The 27,662-nt window shown below is 35.6% G+C and overlaps 1 protein-coding gene across 2 annotated transcripts in view; it reads left to right on the forward strand.

Moving 5' to 3' along the window:
• The window catches only part of LOC138709325 (FAST kinase domain-containing protein 1, mitochondrial), a 32,873-nt gene extending 6,227 nt beyond the window's left edge, over positions 1-26,646 (forward strand). For both annotated transcript variants that reach the window (XM_069840016.1, XM_069840015.1), the window contains 8 exons: positions 2,807-3,174; positions 8,553-9,041; positions 11,904-12,143; positions 14,706-14,856; positions 16,438-16,561; positions 20,480-20,593; positions 23,153-23,225; positions 26,345-26,646. In XM_069840016.1, coding sequence (XP_069696117.1) covers positions 2,837-3,174; positions 8,553-9,041; positions 11,904-12,143; positions 14,706-14,856; positions 16,438-16,561; positions 20,480-20,593; positions 23,153-23,225; positions 26,345-26,582 — 1,767 coding nt within the window. In that variant the 5' untranslated portion in view covers positions 2,807-2,836 and the 3' untranslated portion in view covers positions 26,583-26,646. The remainder of the gene's footprint in view (positions 1-2,806; positions 3,175-8,552; positions 9,042-11,903; positions 12,144-14,705; positions 14,857-16,437; positions 16,562-20,479; positions 20,594-23,152; positions 23,226-26,344) is intronic.
• The last annotated feature ends 1,016 nt before the right edge of the window (positions 26,647-27,662 follow it).

Genomic DNA, 27,662 nt, shown 5'->3' on the forward strand with positions numbered 1-27,662 from the left:
ATGTAAAGTATACAATTTTGATATTGTACAGGAAGTTAAATAGGTGTGCCAATTTGACTTTTCCTAATACAAAACCTTGTACACAGACTATCAACATCAACTACGTATAAAGTCAATAAAAATAAATCAAAATTTTGTTTTCAGTTGTTGTAATATAATTTTTTTATTACAGAATCAATTAACTTAGTAGAAATTATATAATAGTATATTATTTTTTTTTTAAGATTCTGTCCACTTTTTCATGGAATGGCCCCACAGTTATATCACTTGTGCACTATATATCTTTTTTTTGTAATTTCTATGGCTCTGATTCCTTTCCTTTGAGCACCATTATTTCTGTTGTCTCTGTTGAGATTCCTGATTTATATGTATCAGTACTGGTGGTTTCAACTTATGAAGATAAAACTGGAATGAATTTTGTTGGCTTACAAATACCGTTTGATTGTCTCTGTATAAAATTACATTTATGAATTGATTCTTGCCAGTTTCAGTTTTTAAAAGGGGCTATATATTGTTTTATTTTGTTTAATATATCATCTAATCCACTGTTTTCTATTGTATTTATATTTCATGAAGTTATAAATTAAAAACAAAATTATAGTTGATTGCTAATATTGATTGATTGCACCGCCCTTGGTAACGCAGTTGGTATAGTGCTGGCCTTCTATGCTCGAGGTTACGGGTTCGATCCTGACCGAGATCAATGGCATTTCAGAGTGTTTAAATGCGACAGGCTCATGTCAGTAGATTTACTGGCATGTAAAAGAACTCCTGCAGGACAAAAATTCCGGCACACCGGCGACGCTGATATAAGCTCTGCAGCTGTGAGTGTCGTTAAATAAACCATATATATATATATATATATATATTTTTTTTTTTATTGATTGATCAATGAAAATGTTGGGTTGATATACAAGGATGATTACTAACAATTTAATTTTTGCGTGAGCGAGGCTGCAAGTTATGAGCATTGTGTAGTGGTTTTGTGTGTCATAAATGTACGAAAGAGACTCCTACTTTACTTCTTTTCTAGAGGAAACCATGCTAACGATTTTTATCATTCTTAAAAAATCATTGTCTTCATCTGGATTTGAACTCGAAAACTTCTGCAGGCATGGTAACTTTTTTCAACCACTAGACAAAAGTTGTAATCAAAGATAAAATTATGGAATAAGTAAAAAAAATTAAAATAATTTAGGCTGTGATATTTCATAACATTTTGAAGGCAAAATACAGGGTGGACCACTCGAATGTACCTAATTTCAATTGTATGTGACTGGTGAACAGTTGAAGATAGAACCTTACGGTAACGTTTATATGAAAGGAAAGCTCAACAAGTTTCGAATTCTGTCGGTAGATGGTGCGCAGACACGGTTTCTTTTCATAGATTGTATCCATTGTCAAAATGGCGACACCGCAGATGAAAGCGCAAACTGTGTTATGGTATGCAGAGTTTAAATCAATTGTTAGAGTTCAAAGGGAATATCAGTGAATGTTTAACCATGATGCCCCAACTGCTAAAAGCATTAAGAAGTGGCACGATACATTTTTAGCTACAGAAGCATGGTGGTGGTCGTAGAACATCCGACGAAATGGTTGAAAATGTTCAATCCGCTTATGAGCGAAGCCCACGGAAATCATTAAGAATAGCTTCGCGAGAACTTCAAGTACCAAAATCAACATTGCAATTTATTGTCCACTGTCAGTGGGCATCGTGCGGCGAGTGGTACCTCACAAAGTCATCCGGATTCTGTCCGCTGATCATGGTGTTTGTCACAGCAGCAGGTCATTGGACCATTTTTCTTCGCCGAGAAAACTGTGTGTGTTACCATATATTTTGACGTGCTGAAGCAGTTCTTCTTTCCTCAAATTGAACACCAGCATGATGGCGCTCCTCCACACTGGTTCAATGATGTTCGTATGACTTTAGACAACGTGTTCCCTGGGCGTTGGATTGGTAGGGGAGGACTGATCGCTTGGCCCCCGACATCTCCGGATTTAACATCGCTCGATTTCTTTCTCTGGGATTACGTCAAAGATAAAGTGTATGCCACCCCAGTCAGAGACCTTCGTGATCTTCGGGAGCGCATCATAGAGGCTATTGAGAGAATTCCAGAAAACATGCTCCAACGTGCTTGGCAAGAAATCGTTCATCGCCTCGATGTCGTCACAGTGATAGCTGGAGCTCATGTAGAGATATGGTGATGTGCATATCGAAACTTGTTGAGTTTTCCTTTCATATAAACGTTACTGTAGGTTTCTATCTTCAACCGTTCACCAGTCACATACAATTGAAATTAGGTACATTCGAGTGGTCCACCCTGTGCATAGAAACAGATTTCATAAAGTTGTATAAAACTTCGTAAATAATAACTTTATTGTAGAATAAGTAGATTAGCTATTGCGATATCACTGCTTTAAGAAACAGGCTCACACTGAAAAACAGAAAAGCAAACTAACTTGAAAATGTTGAAAACCAAGGAATGAAATTTTACACATGTTCAGGGTTATTATAGAAACTCTAAAGCAGGAGTAAAAGTTTCCTATTTACAGTATAATCACCACAAGTTTTACAACTATGTGATAACGAAAATGACAGATCTAATCTGGCTCCACTAGCGTTTTTTTTTTTTTATTATTTACACATGTCAAAGTATGTTACATTAACATGAGAAAGGGATATAATACTAAATTACATTTTAGTATGGAAATGTATGATTTTCCACAATAAAAATGGCGAACACCTGTTTATGTTTTGTAAATTGTCATTAGTAATAAGCATTGTGTAATTGGACTTTTTCAACAGATATTTCAGAGTCAGCTGGAACCTGCTGACATGGCAGAGGAAATGCATGATGCTGCCAGTCAGTACTTGGCGCAAGTGGAAGATGAACGAATTGCCTCTAACCCAACAGTGTTCCAAGTGACAACAGACTTGTTGGCATGTATGGTCTCCTTCTCATCTCCTACACAGAAGCTGGTGTTAGAGAAGCTAGCTCAGCACCACGTGGTTGGATCCAGTTCGTCCTCCCTGCCCACACTCTTCAAGATTCTTCGACATCTGAAGACCTCCAACGTACAGCTCTGTGACAAATTCTGGTCCAGGACGCTGAGGCATATGGAGGAAATTCCCACAGAACGGGAGGACTACAAACTCTTTAGAGTTAGCCATAGGTTAGTTGACTCTTTTGCAATATTTGAGACATCCAGAAAATATGCTGATATATTTAAGTGCTGATTAATATATCTACTCAACTCAATATGCCATGTGGTTCTTCATAAAGTTAATTATATCCATTCACAGAAAGAACAAAAATGAAATGATGTAACTAGCTATAGAGATGATGAAGGATGGATAGAACAGAGAAAAATTCTTTCCGACACTGGAACTCGAACCCGGTTTTCAGCTCTATGTGCTGACGCTTTATCCACTAAGCCACACCGGATTTCAGTTCCGATGCCAGATCGAATCCCCTCAGTTTAAGTTCTATCTCTCAGTTTTCCCTTTGTTGGCCTACCCTCATGTACTGTGTCACAAAATATGTGAGAGTGGCACAATGTCCAATGCACTATGTACAGAGATGCACTCATTACGAGTGACTAAGTGGCTGGGATCCGCCGTCTTGAATCACTAAGTGATTACTTACGCATATCATAGTATTATGATGTACCGAAGTACATACAGGCTATTCCATCTCAAATCGACCGAAATATAGAGAAAATTGACCTTGCAATTTTTAAATACAATGAAACTTTTTCTGTCCGTTGACAAACTGTGATACAATGCTTTGTGCAAAGTTTGAGGCATCAGAATTTCATAGTGTTTAAATGAAAAATATTTAAATTTATCGTATTTTCATAAAATCAGCAACTTTAAACTGTTGTGGCTCCGAAACCCTTTCACCCAATGATCAAAATCATGGTTTATTTTGATGCTGAGAAATTATAGTTTACATTGACATGTAAACAGTTTTTCTTACTTTTTATGGAAATGGAGAAATTTAGATTTTTCTTCATTAAGACACCTTTGCCCACGAAAAAATATTTTTAAAATATATGGTTAGATTCCGCATTGAAAGTGCAAATTAACACACATTTTTTTTACTGGTGCACCGTTGATAAGAAAGTATTGAAAATATCAAATAAAGAAAATAAATAGTACTCGCGTGAACCAGTGGCGGCTGATTGGTTGAGGCAAGTGAGGCCGGGCCTCAGTCACTTGGCTTAACTGAAATCAAATTTTGTGTTTTCATATAATGTATTAATTATTTGAAAGAAGGCATATATCGTTGTAGAAGCATTTGAAAACTTTGATGTATATAGACCTGTTTTTCAGTAAAATTTGTTCCTGAGGCCGGGATCGCTCGTGCCGGGTCTGGCTTGTGATGTATATAGACCTGTTTTGCAGTAAAATTTGTTCCTGAGGCCAGAATCGTTCGTGCTGGGTCTCGCTTAATGCATTTCATGTCCTTTCGCGGGCTTTGAGTTTGCGCTTAAAACGTTGTAGCTGAGGCACATTTCGGCTGGCCTGGTCAGATTTCACTCGTCCCATCCATGGGCCGGCCTCAAGGGTAGAGTGGGGTGGGAATAGCAGTGGTGACTTGTCTTCCTAACTAGGCCATAAATAACAAAATTCCAGCTCTTTGGCAGGCAGAGACCCACACCATTCTCTCCCCTTATGTCTCAGTTTATGACATACAAGCGAGGGTGTACAGTAGTGAATGTGGGCTAATGTTATTATGTATTTCGGGAAAATATAAACAGAAACAAATGAGAGAAATAATGCTGGTGCAGTTAATTCATTGTTAGAGTGTCCTTTTTTGAGAAGAAATAATACTGAAAGAAAGGAAGTTTTAAATAAAAAGAGAGACTACCGAGATACCTACGACATCGCTGATAATTTTTCTCACACATAATCATAAAACGCGAGTTTCTATAGCATCCTGGCATGGGCAACATAAATGGTTATGTGGTAATGTGATGCAAAATAAACTTCTCTTGGCCTTGTTTGTTGCTGTCAAAGAAAAAAAATAAAAAGAAAAGAAAGAAAGGGGAATTTCAACACATATGGCTTGCTTCATCACACTGAAACAATCACTGAAACTCAGAGCATAACAGCTTATTTGGTGAGTGAAATTATTATTTTTCATTGATAATAATAAGAATAGACTAATAATAATAATAATAATAATAATAATAATAATAATAATAATAATAATAATAATAATAATAATAAAGTAATAATGATATTAGTAATATAATAACAATAATAATTAACAGGGAACGGATTTATATGGACTAAAAATATATGAAATATGTAAATATATATGTAGTTATTTTTACCAAAATATGGAATTAAATATGGATTTTTACCAAAATATGGAATTAAATATGGACTTAAAATTATAAAAAAATGACTATGTACGTTAAATATTGGTACATTTTAATCAAACTAAACAAAAAATATAATGGACGTACCTTATCTTCCAATGTAGTTTCAACAAAACACAATTTTTATTGTCTGTTACCATAACAATAGGTTACAAACATTTCTTTCAAGTGCTGAAAAGTGAATCTTCTTCTATTGTCTCTGAGGATAGATTTATACTGACTAAAAGAGCGTTCGACGTCACAAGAAGTAACTGGTACATAATTCAATTTCACAATGTCTGCTGGGGATAAGTCCAAGTTAATCTTCACTGTTGATTCACCACTCATCACAGCAACAACCTTTTGTAGTTCTTCATATCCAGGGTTTTTTGAAAGTACAGTGTCCACCTTAGCTCTTACTGCATCTGCAACTTTACCTCTACCACGATTCAGTTGTTCCACAGTACTATTTATAATTTCAAAACTTTCAGATAGTGAAAGGTGCCTATTTTGGAGACTTTTGAGCGTTTTTATGATGCATGAAAATGTATGCTGAATGTGAGCTAAGTCATTCTTCACACTTATGTCACAGGTAACTGTTTTCGCAGTATCAATTGAGACTGCATCTTCAGAGTCCAATGCAAGGAGAACATTGTTAATAGAGTCTATATGTTCGGCATAATATTCAACTGCTTCTAGCCATGTACCCCATCTAGTTAAAATTGGCTTTGGTGGCAATGGAATTTCAGGGTACATTTCTTTCAACACGTTAACTCTACTGGGAGCTTTGAGAAATACTTTTTTCACTGATGAAATCAACAAATCTACTTTAGGGAAATTGTCTCTGACCACTTCTGCCACACGATGAAATGCATGCGCCACACAAGTAAAATGAGTCAATTTAGGATATACAACAGATAATGCTTGTCCAGCTTTGACCATATAAGGGGCAGCATCGCTAATAAAGAATAACACATTATCGTACATAATACCCTTTGGCCACAGGATACCCATAGCTTCGTTGAACAGTTTAACTATAGTTTTGTTATTGCACTTTTCTAGAACATCACAATGTAAAAGAATTCGTTCAGAATATTGTTCACTTAACAAACCGATAACTACATTACCAACAAGTCTACCTTCTTTGTCGGGAGTCTCATCAATGGAAACCCAAATTGAACTATCTTTAATTTCATCTCTTATCTTCTGTATTGTCTCATCGTAGATGGATGGAGCATACGTCTTCCTAAGTGTTGACTCATCCGGGATTGTATGTTGAGTATATTTTTCAAGGAATTCCCTGAAGACCTTATTCTTTAGTTTGTAGAGAGGAATATCAGCAGAGATGAGAGAACGGCACAGGTCGATGTTAAACTCAGATCTTACATTCGATGTTGTTGGTTGTGTTAAAAACAATTGTCTCTGCTTGGAATTTAGTTGTTTGTTGGCCTGATGTTTACTAGTTGTAATGTGTTGTTGCACCAGGAACTTTTGTGTAGATGATACTGCACACTGACACAAATTACAAAATAATATTTTATTGTCAGTTGATAAACCATCTTCTTTAAATTCTGAAATGTAACTTGTTAGTTTTGATTTTAAATTGACTGAATGACGTACTTTTGGCATATTTACCGTCTTTATAGTATGATTTACAAAACTGAACCTATGTGTACTCTGACTGGCATTTAACTGTTGAGCTGCACAACTGAAGTCTGTTAAAAATTTTAAATTAAATTAATACAGTTTTGTAACTTACTTTCCCATTGTTGATAGGACTGCTAATTTTCAAATAACTCTGATGTTAAAGGGATTACTGAACATGTGTTTAAATCTCTATTGTTGAAATGTATTTTTAAAAGTTAATGGAATTTTGTTTTGTTTTATTGTTAAACCTAATATAATATGGACTGTTTTATATGAAATATGGAAAATATATGGAAATTAACGAAAATATGTACTAAACTCTAAAATATGGAAAAATATGGAAAATAAAAGTAGGATTTTTCAACCCTACACATTGTGAAACATAAAGATAATGCAAAATATAAATTATATTAGCTTTATGAGTAAATATGTATTTACATATAAATCCTTTCCCTGATAATTAATATCATAAACAAACATTTCCTATCGGAGGCAATTAAACTAGTTGCATCTGGCCTCACCGAGGATTTCGATCACCGGCCGCTACTGGCGTGAACTAACCAGCTGACTGTAGGTAGTCGAGACAAGCAAGGCCAGGAGACAAACACGTGATGTATCGTCTAGCAGTCATGGCTGGGCTAGCTTTATCACAAGTTTTCATAAACACAGGAGTAAAATGATGCCCAATGCTCGCTTATCTTCAGCTCTCGGCCAGTGTGTGGGGTACTGTGCCGTTCAAGTCTAGGCGTGTGAAAATAATATATTTAATACCCTCGAAACTTATTGCCGAGCCACTAAGCAAACAATGCCGAATCCCTCTTAATAATGCAAGGTTTTTTCTCAATATTTTTTACATTTTTACAAATGGGCAAAAAGCCTAAAAGTAAGTAAAATCAGATTATCTGTCTCTCTGTATAGAATAAAAATAAGTATTTCTTCTTATCATAACCTACTAAATGTCAGCTTCAAAATGAGCTCTCGTTCAATGTTCTGCAGTGAATGGTTCCAGAGTTCTGAGCTCTGAAAGAGGCTTGTTTTTATAAAATACGCTAAATTTGTCGCTCAATAGTACGAAAACCGTTTGACTTTCGACAATATATTTTTGAAAATTCACTCTCCTCAGCACCTTGTATAAATAGGGAAAAAATTAGAGTATTAAAAAATGCGAGGTTTTTTACTGATCGATTTCATATGGAATAGACCATTATGATATTTCCTTGCGAATTCTAGCTGTACAAAAGGGGAATGTACTGTCAACCTAATAGTACAAATGAAAAAGGTCACTCAGATTACAAACATCTTGGAGGGAACACGTCATTATGTTACTTTGTACAATAATTACTTTAGTTTTACAATTAGTAATGTTTCCTATTTGTCAATTGACTTCTGTGTTACACAATCTTTATAAGGAAATCTTAATTTATACAGAAAGGTATTGAATTTTTTTTATGCTTTTTATTTATTTATCTTCTGTTGGTAGTGGTTTGCTTAATATGTCGGTATATGGTCTATCTCATGCCATTTCCTTTGCAAAGGTACATGCACTTCAACAACAATCTTGGTGGAACCTACCGTCACTATGAACTGGAGAAGCAGATGATAGAGTGGCTGTGGAATGAAGTGAAGACTGGTAGTGCTGGTGTCATGCCCTCCAAGTTCGCACGGGCTGCTGCATTTATACTAGCGTATGGTAACATCGGGCAGGGAAAAACAGCTGTTGCTGAGTCCACCCTCACACAGATGATGCACAAGTTGATGGACATGGCCCCTCAGTTCAGCAAGTTAGACTGCATGTATATTTCGAGAGGGCTACAGATTGGCGCTGTACTGGGATACCAAAAACGAGCTATGACCTCACAATTTCTAGATGTGTTCAGGAACATTGATACAGTTATGAACAATTGTACACTGGAGTACTTGAAGGACAAGGAGATAGCGTTACCAGACCTGAACAGGATGATCAAGGCTTACATCTGCCGGAGAGGAATGCATGGAACAGAGTTGTTTGAACGCTTAATGCAGAGGTGAGGTCAATTTGGTTGTACTGCTGATTAGTTTATTTTTATTGTTTATCGTATATGTACGATTATCCCATGCATATTTTTTCCGGAATTTAATAAAGAAAAACTGGGGTGCGCGCATTATTTGAAATAAGGTTGATACCTCTTTGCCTCAAACACTAGGATGCGCGCATTATTTAAAATAAGGTTGGTACCTCTTTGCCTCAAACACTAGGATGCGCGCATTATTTTAAATAAGGTTGGTACCTCTTTGTCTCAAACACTAGGATGCGCGCATTATTTGAAATAAGGTTGGTACCTCTGCCTCAAACACTAGGATGCTCACATTATTTGAAATAAGGTTGGTACCTCTTTGCCTCAAACGCTAGGATGCTCGCATTATTTGAAATAGGGTTGGTACCACTTTGCCTCAAATAATAAGATGCACGCATTATTTGAAGTAAGGTTGGTACCTCTTTGCCTCAAACTTATTTCAACAATGATTCTTCCGCTAGTGAACGATGAAAGTGATGCTGAATAGAGGTAATTGAGTATGTAATTATTGAATTTAATATTTTATTGCACATATTAACATTAAATTTATAAAAATTGTAATTCACATTTTTTTTGTAGAGTCCCGGATGCTTCTACAGCAGCATGTGAATATTATCATATGTTTCTTAAAACAAATTGATATTTTATTTAGTTTTGTAGTACATCATTATGTATGATTAATTTCTTGCAAGTAAACGCAAATTACAGCCAATTTTTCTCCCCCTCTCCTAAAATTAAAGTGTGTGGATTATTCGATGGCGTGGAGTATTCGCATATATATATATATACAGTAGTAATAACATTCAGAGTGGTTGAGTAGTTACCATGTTCGCTTTCAAATTTGGAATTTGAAGGTTAAAGCTAGACAAGGAAAATATACTTTTGAAAGTTAAAATATCCTTAGCAAATTACAGCTGGAATTCCAGTGTCATACAGCTATAATATGTGAAAACTCTGTTCCCGATTGAGAGGACTCCAGGAAAGATTTTCAGGTAATTTCTTACCCATAATCAAAATTGAAATCTACAAGTTGTTATTCTCGCTTATCATCCTATCATTGGAGGTAATGCAGTTCGTCTTTGAGGTGGTCCCATCTAAAAAATAGGCCGTCTTCTCTCGTTAAATGTTGTCATATATTAAGTAGTAGATCCAAGATTTACGAATTCATGCTAGGCTGAAGAAGTAAAAAAAATTTTTAGCGTGTCTTCCTTCAAAGAGGAAGTAAGCTGGCAGCTCCAAGAGATATATTTTACAGCAGGGACGGATCGTCTTTAGGGGCTAAGCCCCACCGAAATTCATAACATTATGTAGACTAACTTGTTTTTATATTATTGTAAAAGGTCTATGTATTTCAAAGTCTTCAAATAAAATATTGTTTTGCAATGGACTGGAGTAGAACAAGTTTGTATGATGTACTGTACATGGGCTGGATCTCCCAAGCCTTCCTAGAGCCACTTGACACTTTGCATCAGAATTGATGTCCCATGTTAAAATTTACAGGGATTGTCACATGTTCAAACAGTCCGAAAATGAATGCCTCACATGGCAATGACTTGACACAGTAACAACATTTTTATGGAATGGGCATAGGAATCGAGTGGCTTCTAGAGCCTGAAAGGGGGTCGGAATTCAGGAGTTTTGCCAGTTTTCTCTTTTCTATTGAAGAGAAGAAAGTGATTTGTTCTGCAAAATAGTCAATCCGTCAATTATGTTTAGATAGTGTGTTGTAGGTCGTGAAATGAATAATGTTAAAGATACCATTATATTCATTAACACCTATCATTTTTTGTTTCTAAAACATGCACGCAAATACAGAATTAAACAAAAATTTAAACTTTTACTTTACTTAAACAGGAACTTTCCTCTCTTTGCTTTTGGGTTGCAAAAATTCTTATCCATTCATTTATTGCCATACTCGATGTAAGTATGTTATCTCTCATTTAACTCTGCAAGTACAGAATTCCCCAAGTATATTCACAGAAACTAATAATTTATATTTAATATCTCACACACCTTCATCTCAAACAGCAGAAATAACTAAAATGCTCTCTCAATTAATATCACTCAATAAAAGAATTGTATTCCAATGGATACCATCACATTGTGGAATCCTGGGAAACGAGAATGTGGATGCTTTAGCAAAGAAAGGCAGCACTGTTACTTACAGACCTGTTACTAAATCTATGTATTTACTCTGTGAGAAGATTTATTAAATCTACATACTTAGACTTCAACAAACAAAATTTGATAACACAATCTCAAGGGAAAAATGGAACGCTCTGCATCATAATCCACAGTTAATTCCCGATTTAGCACGAAAATCGTGTGTAGTTGCATTTAGATTGGCAACAGGCCATGATTGTTTGGCCAAACACCTGCATAGAATTGGAATATATCAGTCCCCTAACTGCCCACTGTGCAACTCAAACCAAGAAATGGATTTGGAACACCTCAAAATCTGTGCTTCAGTGGCTGGCCATGATAATATTTTTGAAAAATATTGGAGTTCAAGAGGTCAAATGACTTTATTATCAAACTCCTGGCATTAGAAAACAACAACACCAACATATTTAAGACTGACGATTCATGATTTTTCACTCACTCAGAAAGATGTTTCACTTTTTTTTTTACTCGAGACTGTCCTGTTTTTATCCCCACCAAATAGAACACACATGATTCTACTATACCACCAAAATATGGCATTTCATGTTTGAAGCTTTAAGTTATTAATTTAAATGAATGGAAAGTTATTGTGGAGATTTATGTCAGTTTTATTTCTGTAATTTGATATAATTGCATGTGAAGAATATGTACTAATGGTTAGAATTTCAGGTATGAGAACTTCAGTGGTGAATTGTGCTCAAGGCAGTTGCGCGACATAGCAAACAATTTGCTGTCTACAAACTGTTTGGTGCCCAGCATACTAGACCAATTGGTAAACTATGTCTTAGAGAATGGCAACCATATTCTGGGAGACACGATGGTAAAGCTATTGTACGTGTGCTATTCTCTGGGCTACATGCCAACTCAGGCTGAGAAATTCTTTCCTGTTGCATCTAGTATTATTTCAAGGTACGTGTTTGGCATTATTAAACAGTGCCTTACAATTTCTGTATTAAACAATGCATTTTAACTAAGTAAACAGTTTAGAATCTTATTATCTTATTCAGTTTTGTGTGTATAATTGTAGTGTTTTTTGTAACGCAGTTTTACTCATGGTTGAGTCACAGTCTAGTATATACAGTCACGAAGCTTGAGTTGTGAGGGTGCTAGGAACAATAGACTGTGCCAGTATTATTTCGCATTGTCTGTAATGAGGCGATAGTAGTGATCCTAGTGGTTAGCAACTATCTATGGATGCATATTTACCACGTATTGAGCTTCGTGACTGTCTATACTAGACTGTGGTTGAGTGTTAGAGAAGGCCGTATGGCTTTAACTATGCCAGATTAAATAAACCATTATTATTATTATTATTATTATTATTATTATTATTATTATTATTATTATTATTATTATTATTATTTAGAATCAATAGAGTAATGATAATACGATCATTCTCTATGAACATTCACCACCATTGACCACTGCCAATCAAAGTTAATATGATAGGAGAAACTAACGTACTCGACAAAAGTCTGTCACACAATCTCTGTTGAAAACAAATCATATGGCATTCATTGGGAATCAAACTCAGTCTCTTTGTAGGAAACTGCAGTGACCAGGAACAATGACAACCTTCAAGTTAAGGCTGGTTCACAATAAACCGGAAACGAGAACTGAAAAATTGTTAAAATCTATATAGTAATTGAATAGGTATGTCCGTCAAATTGCTTATCGAAATCACAATACTATAATTAGCAAAATATTACAACCTTTACAGTGTTAAACGTTTTCGGCATAAACTGCCATCTTCAAAACACATAACAATACAAGACTATGAATACTTCATATGGAAACATCATGGCTAAGATACATGTTGATTATATATTAAAATTTTTAAAACTAGATTTGTATGACATGGACATATAAAATGAATGCTGAATGATAAAATAAAAATTACATTTTATATATATATATATATATATATACATATACAGAGTGTCCCATTTATCTTGTGGACCTATTATAACTTTTTTGTTTGGATAGGTATTGGAATTTTTGTTTTTGAGAGTTATGTTAGAACGAGGGGCTAACATGAGTGTAGAGATTTGGTGCATGTAAGTACATTATGGTACAAGATACACGTGACGTCATCAATTTTTCAAATAGCACTACATACTTTAATCATGTTACATTGATTACACACATTAAGACGAGTACAAAAATGTATCACAATGTCACTTTCCCAATCAATAACAACAAAATGCAAAATGAATGCCATCAGAATGTGCCATTTGTTGTGGTGCCCTATTCATCTTGTGCATTAACTTACACAAAACGAAAGACGATTGACGTCCGTACACGTTGTGTGTTGTGTGTTTGCTGTCTTAACATGTAAACAAACCACAACAACTGTCGACACCACAATACACCTACAGTGGCCAGCACGTTCTCCGGACCTGTCGCCACTCGACTTCTTCCTGTGGGGAACTGTAAAGGACAGTGGGTACCAGAACATTCCGACAACACCAAATGACATGCAGCAACACATTCGACAGGCTTGTGTGTCCATTCAGCCAGAAACATGCCGGGCAGTCATACAGTCTTCCGGGGAACCTCTTCAAATGTGCATTAATGTGAATGGTCACCATTTGGAACATCTTCTGTGACTCTCAAAGCATAACATCATATTGGAAGTACGTTTTTGTTTCGTTTTGTTATTGTTATAGATTAGCAAGGTGACATTGTGATACATTTTTGAACTCATCTTAATGTGTGTAATCAATGTAACATGATTAAAGTATGTAGTACTATTTGAAAAATTGATGATGTCGCGTGTATCTTGTACCATAATGTAGTTGCATGCACCAAATCTCCACACTCATGTTAGCCCCTCGTTCTAACATAACGCTCAAAAACAAGAATTCCAATACTTATCCAAAAAAAAAAGAAGTTATAACAGTAGGTGCACAAGATAAATGGGACACTCTATGTATATATATTACCTTCCTACAGAAGTTAGCACACAGTGTGATTGTCAGTCAGGTCGTTAAAATTGAAAATAATATATTTGTATAAGAAATGAACTAATGAATTTAATATTGTACTAGAAATAAATTTTTTAAATATAAATGGTTTGATAGTAGTTGCTTAAACTATTATAAAAACTTACGTGATGTGGAGGTTAAGAGGAACCCTGTGTTGATTGAGTGCTACAACGAAACTCACAATTGCTCTGTGTTTACAGTTTGTTATCTGTTATCTAGACATATGTCATTTGTTTTGTGGAGGGGGTAAGGTGTAATGTTAGTAGGGTGAATTGGAACTTTTGATGTGGTAATTTGTTTATATAAATTGTATAGTGGGTTTGTTATATTAGCAATTTGTTTATTTAAAAGTTGGGTTCCTTGATTGTAGACTTTTGCGATAAAATATTTTTCAGCAGTGCTTACTATGGTGGTATTGTTTAAGGTTAAATAGTTAAAACCTTGCTTGTTAGATTGAGTTATGTATGTGTTTGTCTGTTTATAGGGATAAAGAACGATTGCAGGGGCTAGTGCTTCTGAATGCAGCCATTGCGCTGTGTTTCTTTCATCAACTACCAGAAGATCTGGTTCATTTTATATTTACCGTTTCATTCCTTGAGAGACTTGATGAAGAAGTTCTTAACTGTTATGCCAAGGTAATTGTTGCATCTCAACACAAACAGAACAGCAGCATTATATTGATATTACTAGTGTTACCAGAAGTATAATAAAAGTATTAATTAATTCAACATCTTTGTACTTATGTTGTCAGTCATTCTAGATATACCGAAAATGTTATTGTTACATTCTGTCTTTTAGTTATTTATTGTGGTCTTCTGGGATGGTTAATTCTAGTTGTGCCTAAGTGCTTCTGTAGCTGTCTATGCCCTCTGTTGGGAAGAAGAAGTTACCATCAGTCAGGCCAGAGTGTTGAATTTGCATACTTTAATCTAACTTATAGATAAAGAAAACATTTGAGTTCTTTAGGCAGTTTTATTAAGGTGATTTTCACTTTATACTTTGTACTGAAATATCTACGGCATATATACAAACCACGAAATTTCTTCCCATGCTCCGATATATTGCATTTTGTTCCCCTTCCTCTTGCTACAGAGCCCTGCAAATATATTTGAAGTCTCCATCGAAACCTTTCCTGGCACAGTCTCCAAATAAAGCACCAGAATAACCATTCATTCATTCATTTATTCATACTTTTCTGCCCAAGGACACATTTCACTGCAAACCCAGCATTCTTCAATCTTTCCTATTTTTTGCCTTCCTCTTACTCTCCGCATATGATCCATATGTCTTAATGTCGTTTATCATCTGATATCTTCTTCTGCCACTAACTTTTCTCCCATTCACCATTCCTTGCAGTGCATCCTTTAGTAAGCAGTTTCTTCTCAGTCAATTCCTTTTTCTGTTCCTGATTAGTTTCAGCATTATTCTTTCTTCATCCACTCTTTCCAACACAGCTTCATTCTGTCTGTCCATTTCACTTGCTCCATTCTTCTCCATATTCAAATTTCTAGTAGCTTCTCTTCACTTCATCGTAATGTCCGTGTTTCTTCCCCATACAATACCACACTAGTGTCTTCCTGAGATCTTTTTCCAGAAGTCTGCAGAAGATGCTCCTTTTCCTATTAAAAGTTTCCTTTGCCATTGCTATCCTCCTTTTGACTTCCTGTCAGCAGCTCATGTTACTCCTTATAGTACATCTAAAGTATTTGATGTGTCCACTTGCTTTACTGCTTCTTTTAGAATTCGCATGTTTGCTTTCTGTATTTTTCTTCTGATAACCATGGTCTTCTTCGTCTTGTTTGCATTTGTCTTCATCCCATACTGCTCACAGCCATCATGCAGTTCCAATAGCGTATCTCTTAGTATCATCTCCTCTTCTACTAACAATGCAATAACAATAATGGCTTGTAATTTAGATTTGGCCGTGATTCCTTTACATGCTGTTCATCTCCCTTGATCAAGTTTGAATGCTGCTTTACTTTCACTTTGCAGTACTGTTTTGTTACATAGTCTGCTGGTCACCTTTTCCCTCAGAATCAAATATTCTGCTTGTTGCAAAGAGACCACTGACATTCTACCTCATTCCTTATCAGAGAAAGGCCTCGAGAGAGTTGGTAGGTGGGTTTGAAAAGTGTATTAACTCATAAAATTTGTTTTCGATATTGTTACGATATCTCCTAACCTTCATAACTGTCACTCTTGTATTATTTCTGCAGGCATCATACCCCACACGCATTCGGCATGCTATGATGCAGGTGAACCGTGCAGTATGTCTGGATTATCCTGAAGCTGATGTGCCTTGGTTTCATGAGAAATACTGCGAGCAGATTACATCATTAGGTAAAGCACATTAAACTGTTATCATGAACAAATTGAAGTGAGAGACGACTTTTTATAGGAGTAAATGGAAATGTGCAGAGTCCTAAAAATAAGTACAGTGAAACCTTTGCGATCACTTCATTTAAACAGCCACCTAGCCAAAAGGCCAATTTTGTCTGGAACCAATTGGATTTTCCATAAAATCAACACAAATTCTCTCTTTATTTAGCGGTCACCTCATGTGCCAGCCAACAGCTGGGATCTATTTGGATTGGAACCTGACTATAACAGTCACTGTCCAACAAAAATATCTTTTTTCGACGGTTAGAGGACAGGAAGCAATATCATGAGGACAATAGCTAAGTGTACAACAGTACACCCTCCATATCTAGGGGTTAGTTGGTTGCTGTTTTATGACTCCTTTGTCACTTTCCACTCCGACCCTGCACAGCTATAAATTCTTACTCGTTTTTAAAGGATTGAAACACGGACTTTTTCTATCGAAAATGTCACAGTATGTTTTTAGGTGAATAGTTAACCATTCGAATTTTTTTATTTTTTTCTCCTCTTTCTATCTCTCTCTATTTGGCCCAGCTTTTACGAATTTTTCTTCTTTTCATTCGGTTGATTCAGAGGAAATGTGAAGTTAGTTTGAGAGAGAAATCATATCTAACAAATCTAGAGTGGTGTTAAGTTTAGAGGTGAGACGAAAAATGATTGAAGAAAGTGAGAAGGGAACATCTGCGAGAAAAATTGCAGAAATATTCAAATGTGGGAGGACACAAATAAACGGTATAATTAAGAATAAAGATGGAATATTAAAAGAATGAGAGAAAAATATGTGTGGTGTCCAAAAAAGAAAGAGAGTTTCTGTATTTAGTAATGTGAATGATTTCGTTTACGAATGATTCAAGTGTGCGAGGGCGAAGAAATTGTCAGTAAGTGGGGCTATGATTCAAGAGAAAGCTCTTGAAATTGCAATTTTGTTGCTAGTAATGGGTGGTTAGAGTGCTTTAGAAAACGGCGTAACATTGTATTTCGTTCTGTGTCTGGTCAAGGAGGTGACATTGCAACCAATGTTATTGAAGAATGGAAAAAATAGACTGCCTTCAATTCTTGCGGAATATGAACTCAGAGACATTTACAATGTTGACGAAACAGGTTTTTTTCAGGGCCCTCCCTAACAAAACTTTAAGTTTTAAGAAAAAAAGAGTGTAAAGGAGGGGAAGTTGGCAAAAGACAAAATAACCTTGCTCTTTTGTTGTAATGCTGCAGGAGAAAAAGAACCACTCTTAATGATAGGGAAATCATTGAAATCGAGATGTTTGAAAAATGTTGACATGGGCTTATTGGGGGTGAAGTGGACTGCCAACAATAAAGCTTGGATGACATCATCATTGTTTGAGAATTAGCTATGCGATTTCAATTCCAAGATTACACGACAAAATCGAAATGTGATCCGTGAAATTGGTGTTTCTTCCCCCAAATATGACATCACACCTCCAGCTCCTTGATCATTTAAACTGAGGTACTGCAAGCGAGTTTTGAAAAGGCTAGTTGCAAGAATGGAAGAGGCTGACATTAATATGCACGATTGTTGTACGCGCACAGTACTAAAAAGTCAATGAAATTCAGTATTTTCATGCTGATTCATAAGAAACCACAACCTTAATCAAACAGCCACCTGATAAAATGGCCATTTTACAGAGTAACTTCAAATGGCCTCTTTAGATAGGTTTCACTGTAGCTAAATTCCTTCACAATCCTCAACTTGGAGGAACAGATTAGAGATATTGCAGGTTTAAGTTAAAAGATAAAAATAAGAGAGAAGTTCAGTGCCATGCAGTGCCTGCTGCCTTAGTATAGGCTCTCCTTTTAGAGATAACTTAATGTCACTACTTCCTGCCAGTATTTTATAATCAGCTTTAGAAGGATATTATGTTTTATGGTCATTAAATCATTCTAGCAGATTTCGACAACGAGCATGGAACTAATAAATAAATAACACAAAATTTTAAAGGATCATAACTTGTTTACTTGAAGGAAAACTCCGTTCTTTCTTGTAGTTTCTTCTTCTCTATTGACATCAGGGCTAAGTTGTCCAGTCTTTCTTATCCTTGAGTCAATTGTTTAAGGACAAATATCTTTCGACCGATGCTGCGTATGAACAAAACAAGTGGTCAACTCGTACTGTTCAGAGAATGCTGTGTAGAGCTGCTTAAATTTTAGATGTGTAGCCAGTTCATGAGGGTATTTACCACTAATAATTTTTTTTCATATTAATTTATATGAAAATTTAGAAATTATCCCGTCTCCTTTTTCTTATGTTTGAATTTCAAATCTGGGAGTTCTGGCGTAGGCTTCCCCGTAGTTAAAATTTCGCTTTTTTCATTGAAAGATCGACAATCAAACGACTTTTTCAGGATTTTCTTTATTATGCACTTATTTTAAGTCATTATATTACACATACGCTTCAATTTACACTTACTTATCAACCATAAAACACTATTTGCTTTATTATTGAGTATCAGTACTCTTGGAATTAGAAATCACTGCCAAAAACGCACCTGCTTAGTGCCTACTAGACTGACATAACAAGCCAAATAGTTGCATACCGAGAGCAAACACGCATGCGCCAGAAGCCAAGGAGACAAGATAGAAGATGAGAACACTTGTTGCGACGTTGGAATGTGGTGCACAGAGAACTGGCTGGCTGTACAGCAGAGCCTGTTGTGATGCTGCTGACGAAACAGCGTGAAGTTAGACTACATTGAAAAAATAGATAATTTATGTAAAAAAAAGATTTATTAGCTTCTGAAGCTAGTACTTACTTACTTACTTACTTACTTACTGGCTTTTAAGGAACCCGTAGGTTCATTGCCGCCCTCACATAAGCCCGCCATTGGTCCCTATTCTGAGCAAGATTAATCCAGTCTCTACCATCATATCCTACCTCCCTCAAATCCATTTTAATATTATCTTCCCATCTATGTCTCGGCCTCTCCAAAGGTCTTTTTCCCTCCGGCCTCCCAACTAACACTCTATATGCATTTCTGAAGGTAGTAATACCTTTAAATACAATTTATTGTTAATATTAAAATAGCCTGGGTAGGCACAGCATACCTAGCCTACCCTGAATGCACGCCACTGAAGAAGGTTAATAGTCCACACCTGTGGAGTAACGGTTAGCGCGTCTGGCCGCGAAACAAGGTGCCCCGGGTTCGAATCCCAGTCGGGGGAAGTTACCTGGTTGAGGTTTTTTCCGGGGTTTTCCCTCAACCCAATTTGAGCAAATGCTGGGTAACTTTCAGTGCTGGACCCTAGACTCATTTCACTGGCATTATCACCTTCATCTCATTCAGACGCTAAATAACCTAAGATGTTGATACAATGTCGTAAAATAACTTAATTTTTTTTTTAAATAAGTTTAATATTTATTATTTATATAAATATTAAGGTACAGGAATACCAAGTAGAGTAGAGAAGGCATTTAGAAAGAAAGAGGGGGAAAAGGAATTCCGAAAACATTATTTAACCACTAAAATAGTCAGCTAAACTTGGCTATAATAATTCTAAAATAACAACAAAGTTTAGGAATTAAAATTTTAATGACTTTCCGATGACTTTGGGATAATTTTGAAAATAATAGGCCTAATATTTAATATATTTGGTTGGAACAAGTTCAAATGAGTGGTGGTGGTCCAAAGACAGTTTATCTTTTTTGAGTTTTTAATTTCTCTAACAAGGCAAAAATAAATAAATAAGTAAATAACATCGTGTACATACAGTGACTTGTCTTAAAATTTCTTTCTTGAGATTTCATTAGGAACTGTCACTATGATAGAACTTCAAACAAAGATAAACAGTCTGGTAAACTTAAGTTGTTTTGTCTTAATGAATGTGATAGTCATCTTGTTACATTTCTTTGTGTTTTCACAGAATCTCCTAGACAGAGTTCTTTTCGTGATGATGTGTATCATAGTTTGGTCTCTGTAATAGGAGCAGAGAACTTAGTCCAGACGAATAAATATTCACCATATTTCTATAGAATAGGTAAGTTATTGAATTGAAAGATATTGTACATTATTATTTATATAGACAAATGTTTTCTTGAGAGAATGAGTTAATCGGTATAAGGAGAGGATACACTTTTGGAGTCACCAATAATTTTGGTGAAACTGTTTCTGAAGGAATTTAATAAATGTAGAATATGTAGGAATATAGGAAGGCCATATTACACACACTCAAAGGTTGCCGAGTTATTGGTACTGAAAGTTGAGATCTGCTGCTTATTAAGTTGTACTTTCTTCCCTTTTCTGTCAGTTAACTCCACTAACTTAAAGCTTGAGTGCTGAACTATAGTCCCTCGCTCTAATTTCCGGTAGCCAATCGCATTGCAGGTCAGCTACATTTAAACGTGTGCGTCTTGTGATTTGCTGATGAAGACGTTATTCATTTCTTAAGACTCGATAAATACTTAATATAATCGCCCGCCATTTTGGCTCTTTCGTTGGCATTCGCAGAAAGCACATGAAGAAGTTAATTGCCGCTCAATTATTTGCTGAATTACAGTGCGTTTAATTTATTATCATAGAAGCTACGACATGATAATGTTTAACAGTGTGGCAAATAGATTCCTCGTCTGGTAGCTCGGCAATGAAAGAACAAAAATGGCGAATGTTACTACCTACCTAGACTTTATAGAGCCTTCACTTCCTAAGACGTAAGCAAAGGGGAGGAGTCACGCTGGGAATAACAGTGTCACGACTATAGTACTTGAGAGGTCCAGAGTTTGAGGCCCATTCAGTTTATCCTATCTTCCCCTCCCCCATAAGGGTTATTTATGAACGTGTATCACATATGTTTAAAATAATAAAGTTAAAGTTAATACAGTGCGTTATCACAGTCTAGTATATACAGTCTTGAAGCTCAATAGGTAGTAAATATGCATCCCTAGATAGTTGCTAACCATTAGGATCGCTAATATCGCCTCATTACAGACAATGCGAAATAGTACCGGCACAGTCTATTGTTCCTAGCACCTTCACAACTCAAGCTTCGTGACTGTATATACTAGACTGTGGCATTACTGTGAATGATACTGTTGCACATTATTCACTTCAGAAATTGTCTAACTTTCACTATTGGTGAGCAGTCATCTCTACAAGGTGAAGATTTATGTTGAAATAAAGTAAAATATAGTCGCTCTGTATTAATACATACTTCGTATATGGACAGAAAAAAAAACATGTGACTGTTGTATGTTCGAAGTGTCAAATGTCATGTCTCTTCCCTTAATGGGACAGAAACGTGCTTTTATCTGCAAACTCAGATTAAAGATTATATTGAGATATTATAGCTTACTATAATGTGCTTCTTTAAGGAAAGAGCAGTACTGGTACCTTTAGTTCTTTATTATTTTAAAACATACGAAAAACACGTCCATAAATATTTTAAAGAGATTATTTTGAATTTAACAGTAACATGACAGAAAAGAAAGAAAAGAATGGGCTCTAAGTTCGGAGGATTAGTTGACAAGAATGGGAAAATAATTAAATACAATTTATGTGAACTGAAGAATCATGGGTAAATTGGTAAATTTCTGTTTTAATTTTTAAAATATGTTAACAAACAGCAATTGTCATCATGACGTTTATTAATAAAACATCTTTGCGAAAACATTATAGCAGAAGAATACATATCACGTTTGAGTTGCGAGCTAGCTAATTCTCTCACAAAACAAGTCGCATATTTTGTCATCTTCGTACAAGACAAAGTTGGAACATAATTTGGTATGGTTATGTTAAAATTATAAGCAATTTTTGTATCTACATTTTTTAATGTCGGATAAGTGGTAATGAAAAACATGTTAGCAGTGTCATAACAGTGATAATATTCACTTTTTTGGTTTTTAACGTCATTATAGTAGAGCTGCTTAGTTTCTGGCGTGCCTCCGCCTACCGTACAGTCATTAGAGGCTGATGCCACATGCTTGTATGGTTGCGAATTTCCTTGGAATGTGGATCCTGCTTGTTGATTCTGTAAGAGTAAATGTGGCAATGCTGCAACTCCAACAGCATAACGTCACCAGTAGCAAATCTCACGCAAGCATTAATTCAGCTGACTCGCAGCGCTTACTAATTGAGTTTTGGAAACTATGGCGACTCCAAAATAGTAAGAAATGTTGATATGGTTTGTTAAAAATACATTTTACATATATATTTTATACCAGTATTCTATTTCATACAGAAATATCAGAACAACTGGACGAGCCATTTGTGTCGTATGAGATCTCATAAAATCCGAAAATCACTACCAAACCCCATAGAAAAAGATCTCTGTGACATCCCAAAAGGCACTGGAGAGAAAATTCCTCTTTATTATGAGATTGTAACAGGCTACATGGCCTAAAACTGGATGATGATGATGATGATGATGATGATTATGATGATGATATATTTACAATGTGGATATGTGGTAAAGAAAAGCATATTATTTATGTCACACTAGTGATCATGTAGCACTTTTTAGATTTTTATAGTATTAAAGAGTTCGTGTTTCACAGTAGCCTACTTTGAAAACAGAAGTTTTTATTGAAATCGTCTTTCTCAGATTTTCAGGTGCTGTTGAATAAGAACGAAAAGCCTGTTACATTGAGACATCAAACAGATTCAAATGTTACCAAGTAAGTGGTTCTGTTTCATTTACGTAACTCACTTGTTTTTTATTACAATTTTTGTAAGCCTTTTCTCTTAGTGGAGGAAATTCTTTTCGTGCTTATCAGTCAGTGAATGTACTTAAAAATAATATTTGATCCTTCTGTATTTTTCCACGTAATTTGGAAAGTTTTAAAACTCTAAAAAAAAAATTTAGGAGAATTAAAGATGTGCTGTGAATTGTAAAATAGCTCAAGGAATAAGGGTGTATTTCAAGATAGAATTTTTGTGAGTTAGGTATGTTGGAAAATGTTACTGTACATTGTTGTTCAGTCAAAGAATATTATGCACGTTTATTGAAACTCAGATTCAGGTAAGTGTTAATTGTATTAGTGATCGTGTAGTGTTGATAATAACACTTTGCATGTCTCTGAAATCATTTTCGTCTTCATCATTATTCTCATAATTTTCTTCTTTTCTTTCTCCTTTCAGTCTCTTCTGTGTTTCCATTTCCTTGTTATTTTTCTTCCTACAAAGTATGTCCAATCTCAGACACAAAGACTGGACCATATTTTATTCGAGTCATGTAGTAGTACACTACGTAAATAACTGTTACACTAATGCAGTGGTTCCCAAAGTATAAAGAGCTGAGAAAATTGCGAAATGACTTACAAAATAAAACAAAAATGCCGTATTAACAAACAATTGTGTTGTGTTTAGAAATATCTTCTTCTTCCTCGTGTTTTAGGATAAATCCTGTATTTTCCAACTTTGCTGTCTTAATCTGATGTTTGTGTCCAACTTTCCTTCTACCATTTAGGGGGTCGTCCCAAAGATCTTGGGGTGTCCAACTTTCCTTTCATTGCGATTTTCGGGAGTCGGTCTTCTGTCATCCTTAACACATTGTCCTGCCATCCTTTTCTTCTAGTCTTAATCCATTTTATCACATCCTGCACTCCACATTTTTCCCTAATCTCATCGTTCGTCTGTCATATAACGTAATGCCAGCAATACTTCGTAATATCCTCATTTCTATTGTCATCATTTTTGCAGTTTTTTTTTGTTTCTGCTCGAGTTTCCGTTGCATATGTTAATATCGGCCTTAAACACGTTTTATATAGTCTGATCTTGCTTTCTATGTTCATGTATTTATTTTTCCAAATTACGTATTTAAATATCCTGATATTATATTTTCTTTAATATTCTGTTCTCTCACTTCTTTCTCCAAATTTTTATTGCTTGTTATTTTTGTTCCTAAGTAACTGAAACTCATTACTTGTTCTATGGGTTTATCATATACTGCAAGTTTACATCTGAGTGGTTGCCTTGAGATAGTCTGTGATTTTGTTTTATTTTCTGATATCACCATATTAAATCGTTCTGCTGTTATTTGAAATTTATATAGCAATCTCTGTAGGTTGTCTTCGTTTTCTGCTAAAAGGATCACATCATCAGCATAACATATTATTTTAATGTCTTTATTCCCTAATCTGTAGCCCCTAGTTCCTGCTTTAGTTTAGAAATATAAACATAAAACAACGTTGAGTGTAACATTTAAAAAAATATATTTGAGTAGTCATAAAAGTAAAAAAAAAAAAATAATAGATGTGATAAATGACTCTGTTTTTAAAAAGTACCTTCTCAAATCTGAACTGTATTTTTGCGTATTATATTCGATGGCATATTATATTCGCACACAAACACCCAGACTCAAATTAATGCTCTATTTAGGCTCCGAAATATGATGGAAATGACCATTGCACGTTCGTGTTTTCTCGTCTGTTGCACACTTTTCATTCGTAATTTCAGTTTCCATTTTGACAACAATACTAATGTAGTTTTTTTAACTATGATAATGATACTTTTTTCTTTCATTGTGAGATTTTATGTACCGGTATATAACTTTTAACAATAGCGCGTCTTTAAATAAACCAAAAGAATTTACTAATGATCACTAATGAAATAACATTAGTCATTGCCAATCAGTGTTCTGATATCGACCCAGACCTGTTGACCAGAAGTTCTAGGTCTGATACAAGTGAGGAAGAACTTGATATGTAGCTAGAGATAAGGATGTCTTTATAACCTGACTTGATATTATAATTTTAATCTTGAGTGGTTTTTAAGACAGTTGCGTATCATTGCATATCATACTCGCCAGTAAATGTATTATTTTCATCAGTGTTTGTATTTCTTTTTTGTATTTATATGTGCTATCTGGTAAGATGGAAGAGAAGGCCTTATGGCCTTAATCCTGTCAGATTAAATAAATAAATAAATTTTTCTGGATTCTAAGATAAAAAGTTGGGGGTGCATATTATATTCAATGGCGTATTATATTCGAGTAAATACGCTATTTCATTACATGTATCCATTAGATGTCTCCTTCGATATAATTTAATTTCTGTATTTTTATCGAATTGTGTATTGTTTATGTTATTTCACGTGAAAAAGTTCATTGAATCACCTGGTATATTCACTTGGGGTGCTATTCATAGACATTTCGCTAGTCCACGCTACGAGCATGCTAAACTAGCTCCAGCTATCGACTGGTTACTTGTACAGAATTCATATCATATCGCTAACACTGGTTTATGTATACGAAAAACGTTAGTTCGCTGATCATCCACTGGAAGCCCGCGCTAAGAATGTCTATGAATATGGCCCTTGGCTTCTAACAAATAGAAGAGACTAAATACAAAATGAATTATGCCTGTTGAGCAATTTTGGTTTTATGCTATTTCTGTCTCCAGAGCATAATTGCTTCGTCTTACATTGTTACAAGTATAATCTAACAAATGTAAGTACCAGGGAGTTTCCCTTGAGGACAAAGGCAGCAGACATATAGAACTGACATTCCTACTGACATTCGATTGTCTACAAATGTGAGAGCCTTAATCATCCAGGGCCTTGTGGACCTCCATAACCTGTATAGTGGGGATAACTTTTCCTTCTAATACAATAAGTATTTTATAATTTTTTTCAGTCTAAAACTTATCTTGTGTTTAATAATGGACTAGAGAACCATTGTATAATAATCAAACAAATATGGAAAAACTAGTCATCTGCGTAAATTACATGCCTTGTACAAATGTTCTTGAAGGTTAGTTCTTATTACCTAGGTGACAGGGTTGTGAACTTTCTCCAGGTTGGCTGTTCTTCTATGGGACAAGACTGCATACACGAATGGTGTGATCCAGCTGTGTGGTGAACAACAGTTGAAGCAACGACATCTAGAAATGCTGGGTTACCGAGTAATTGGAATCAACTCCTCTGTATGGAACTCTATGTACATGGCTGAACAAAAGACAAAGACTGACTATTTGAAGGAACAAATATGGCCTTCCTCAACAGACTCTGTTCTACACCATCAAAAGAAATCTTGATGTCGGAACATATTAGTATACTAGTCATTTATAATCTCAAGAATAAAGTATTTGTTATATTTAAGACACGTCTTGTCTTTGGGCTTGTTTTTTGGGGAATGATAACTCATGTACGAGGGGGATCCAGGAAATAACGACCGTTTTGTTGTAATAATTAAAAAAAAAATATTCATTTGAAAAAACAAAGTCTGTTACATAACTGAAGCTTCCTTTACTTCTCTACATAATCACCACCTACATTTAAACATTTGTCGTATCTGTTCACTAGCTTTAGAATTCCCATGTTATACTCCTCTGCCACCAGTTCATTAAGCCAGGTGTTCACTGTCTTCTTCAACTCTTCATCACTTCCAAAACGCGTATCACCCAGAAAGTCTTTCAGCTTAGTGAAAAGGTGAAAATCGCTAGGAGCAAGGTCTGGACTATAGGGCGGATGATCAAAGATTTCCCAACCGAATTGATCCAGCAATTTTCGAGTTGAAGCAGCAGTGTGCGGGCGGGTGTTGTCGTGAAGAAGCACTACTCCTCTCAAAAGCATTCCTCGCCTCTTGTTTTGGATGGCTCGCCATAGTTTTCGTAAAGTCTCACAATAACAATTTGCATGATCGTAGTGCCTTTTGGCATGAAATCCAGCAAAAGAACACCTTTGCGATCCCAAAAGACAGTAGCCATGACTTTTTGTGTTGAGAGAGTCTGTTTGAATTTTCTCGGTTTCTTGGGTGATGAGGGATGATGCCACTGACGTGATTGGCGCTTGGTCTCTGGGGTGTTGTGAGACACCCAGGTCTCATCACCAGTCACAATTTGATCCATCTGTGTGATATCGCATCAAGAATGTCAATGCTGAGGCCATTCTCTGAGTTTTCTGTTGGTCACTGAGTTGCCGTGGAACCCATCGTGCACAGATTTTGTGGTAGCCAAGATGTTGCGACACAATTTCACCAAGCAAAGAACGAGAAATGTCAGGAAAGGCAATATGCAATTCGTCGAGTGATGTGCGCCTGTCTTGCAAGATTCTGTCGTTCACTTTAGTCTTCAAGTCTTCTGTGATGAGTGATGGGCGTCCGGGTCAAGTTTCAT

This window comes from Periplaneta americana, chromosome 11 (genome assembly GCF_040183065.1).
Source record: "Periplaneta americana isolate PAMFEO1 chromosome 11, P.americana_PAMFEO1_priV1, whole genome shotgun sequence".
Classification (NCBI taxonomy): domain Eukaryota; kingdom Metazoa; phylum Arthropoda; class Insecta; order Blattodea; family Blattidae; genus Periplaneta; species Periplaneta americana.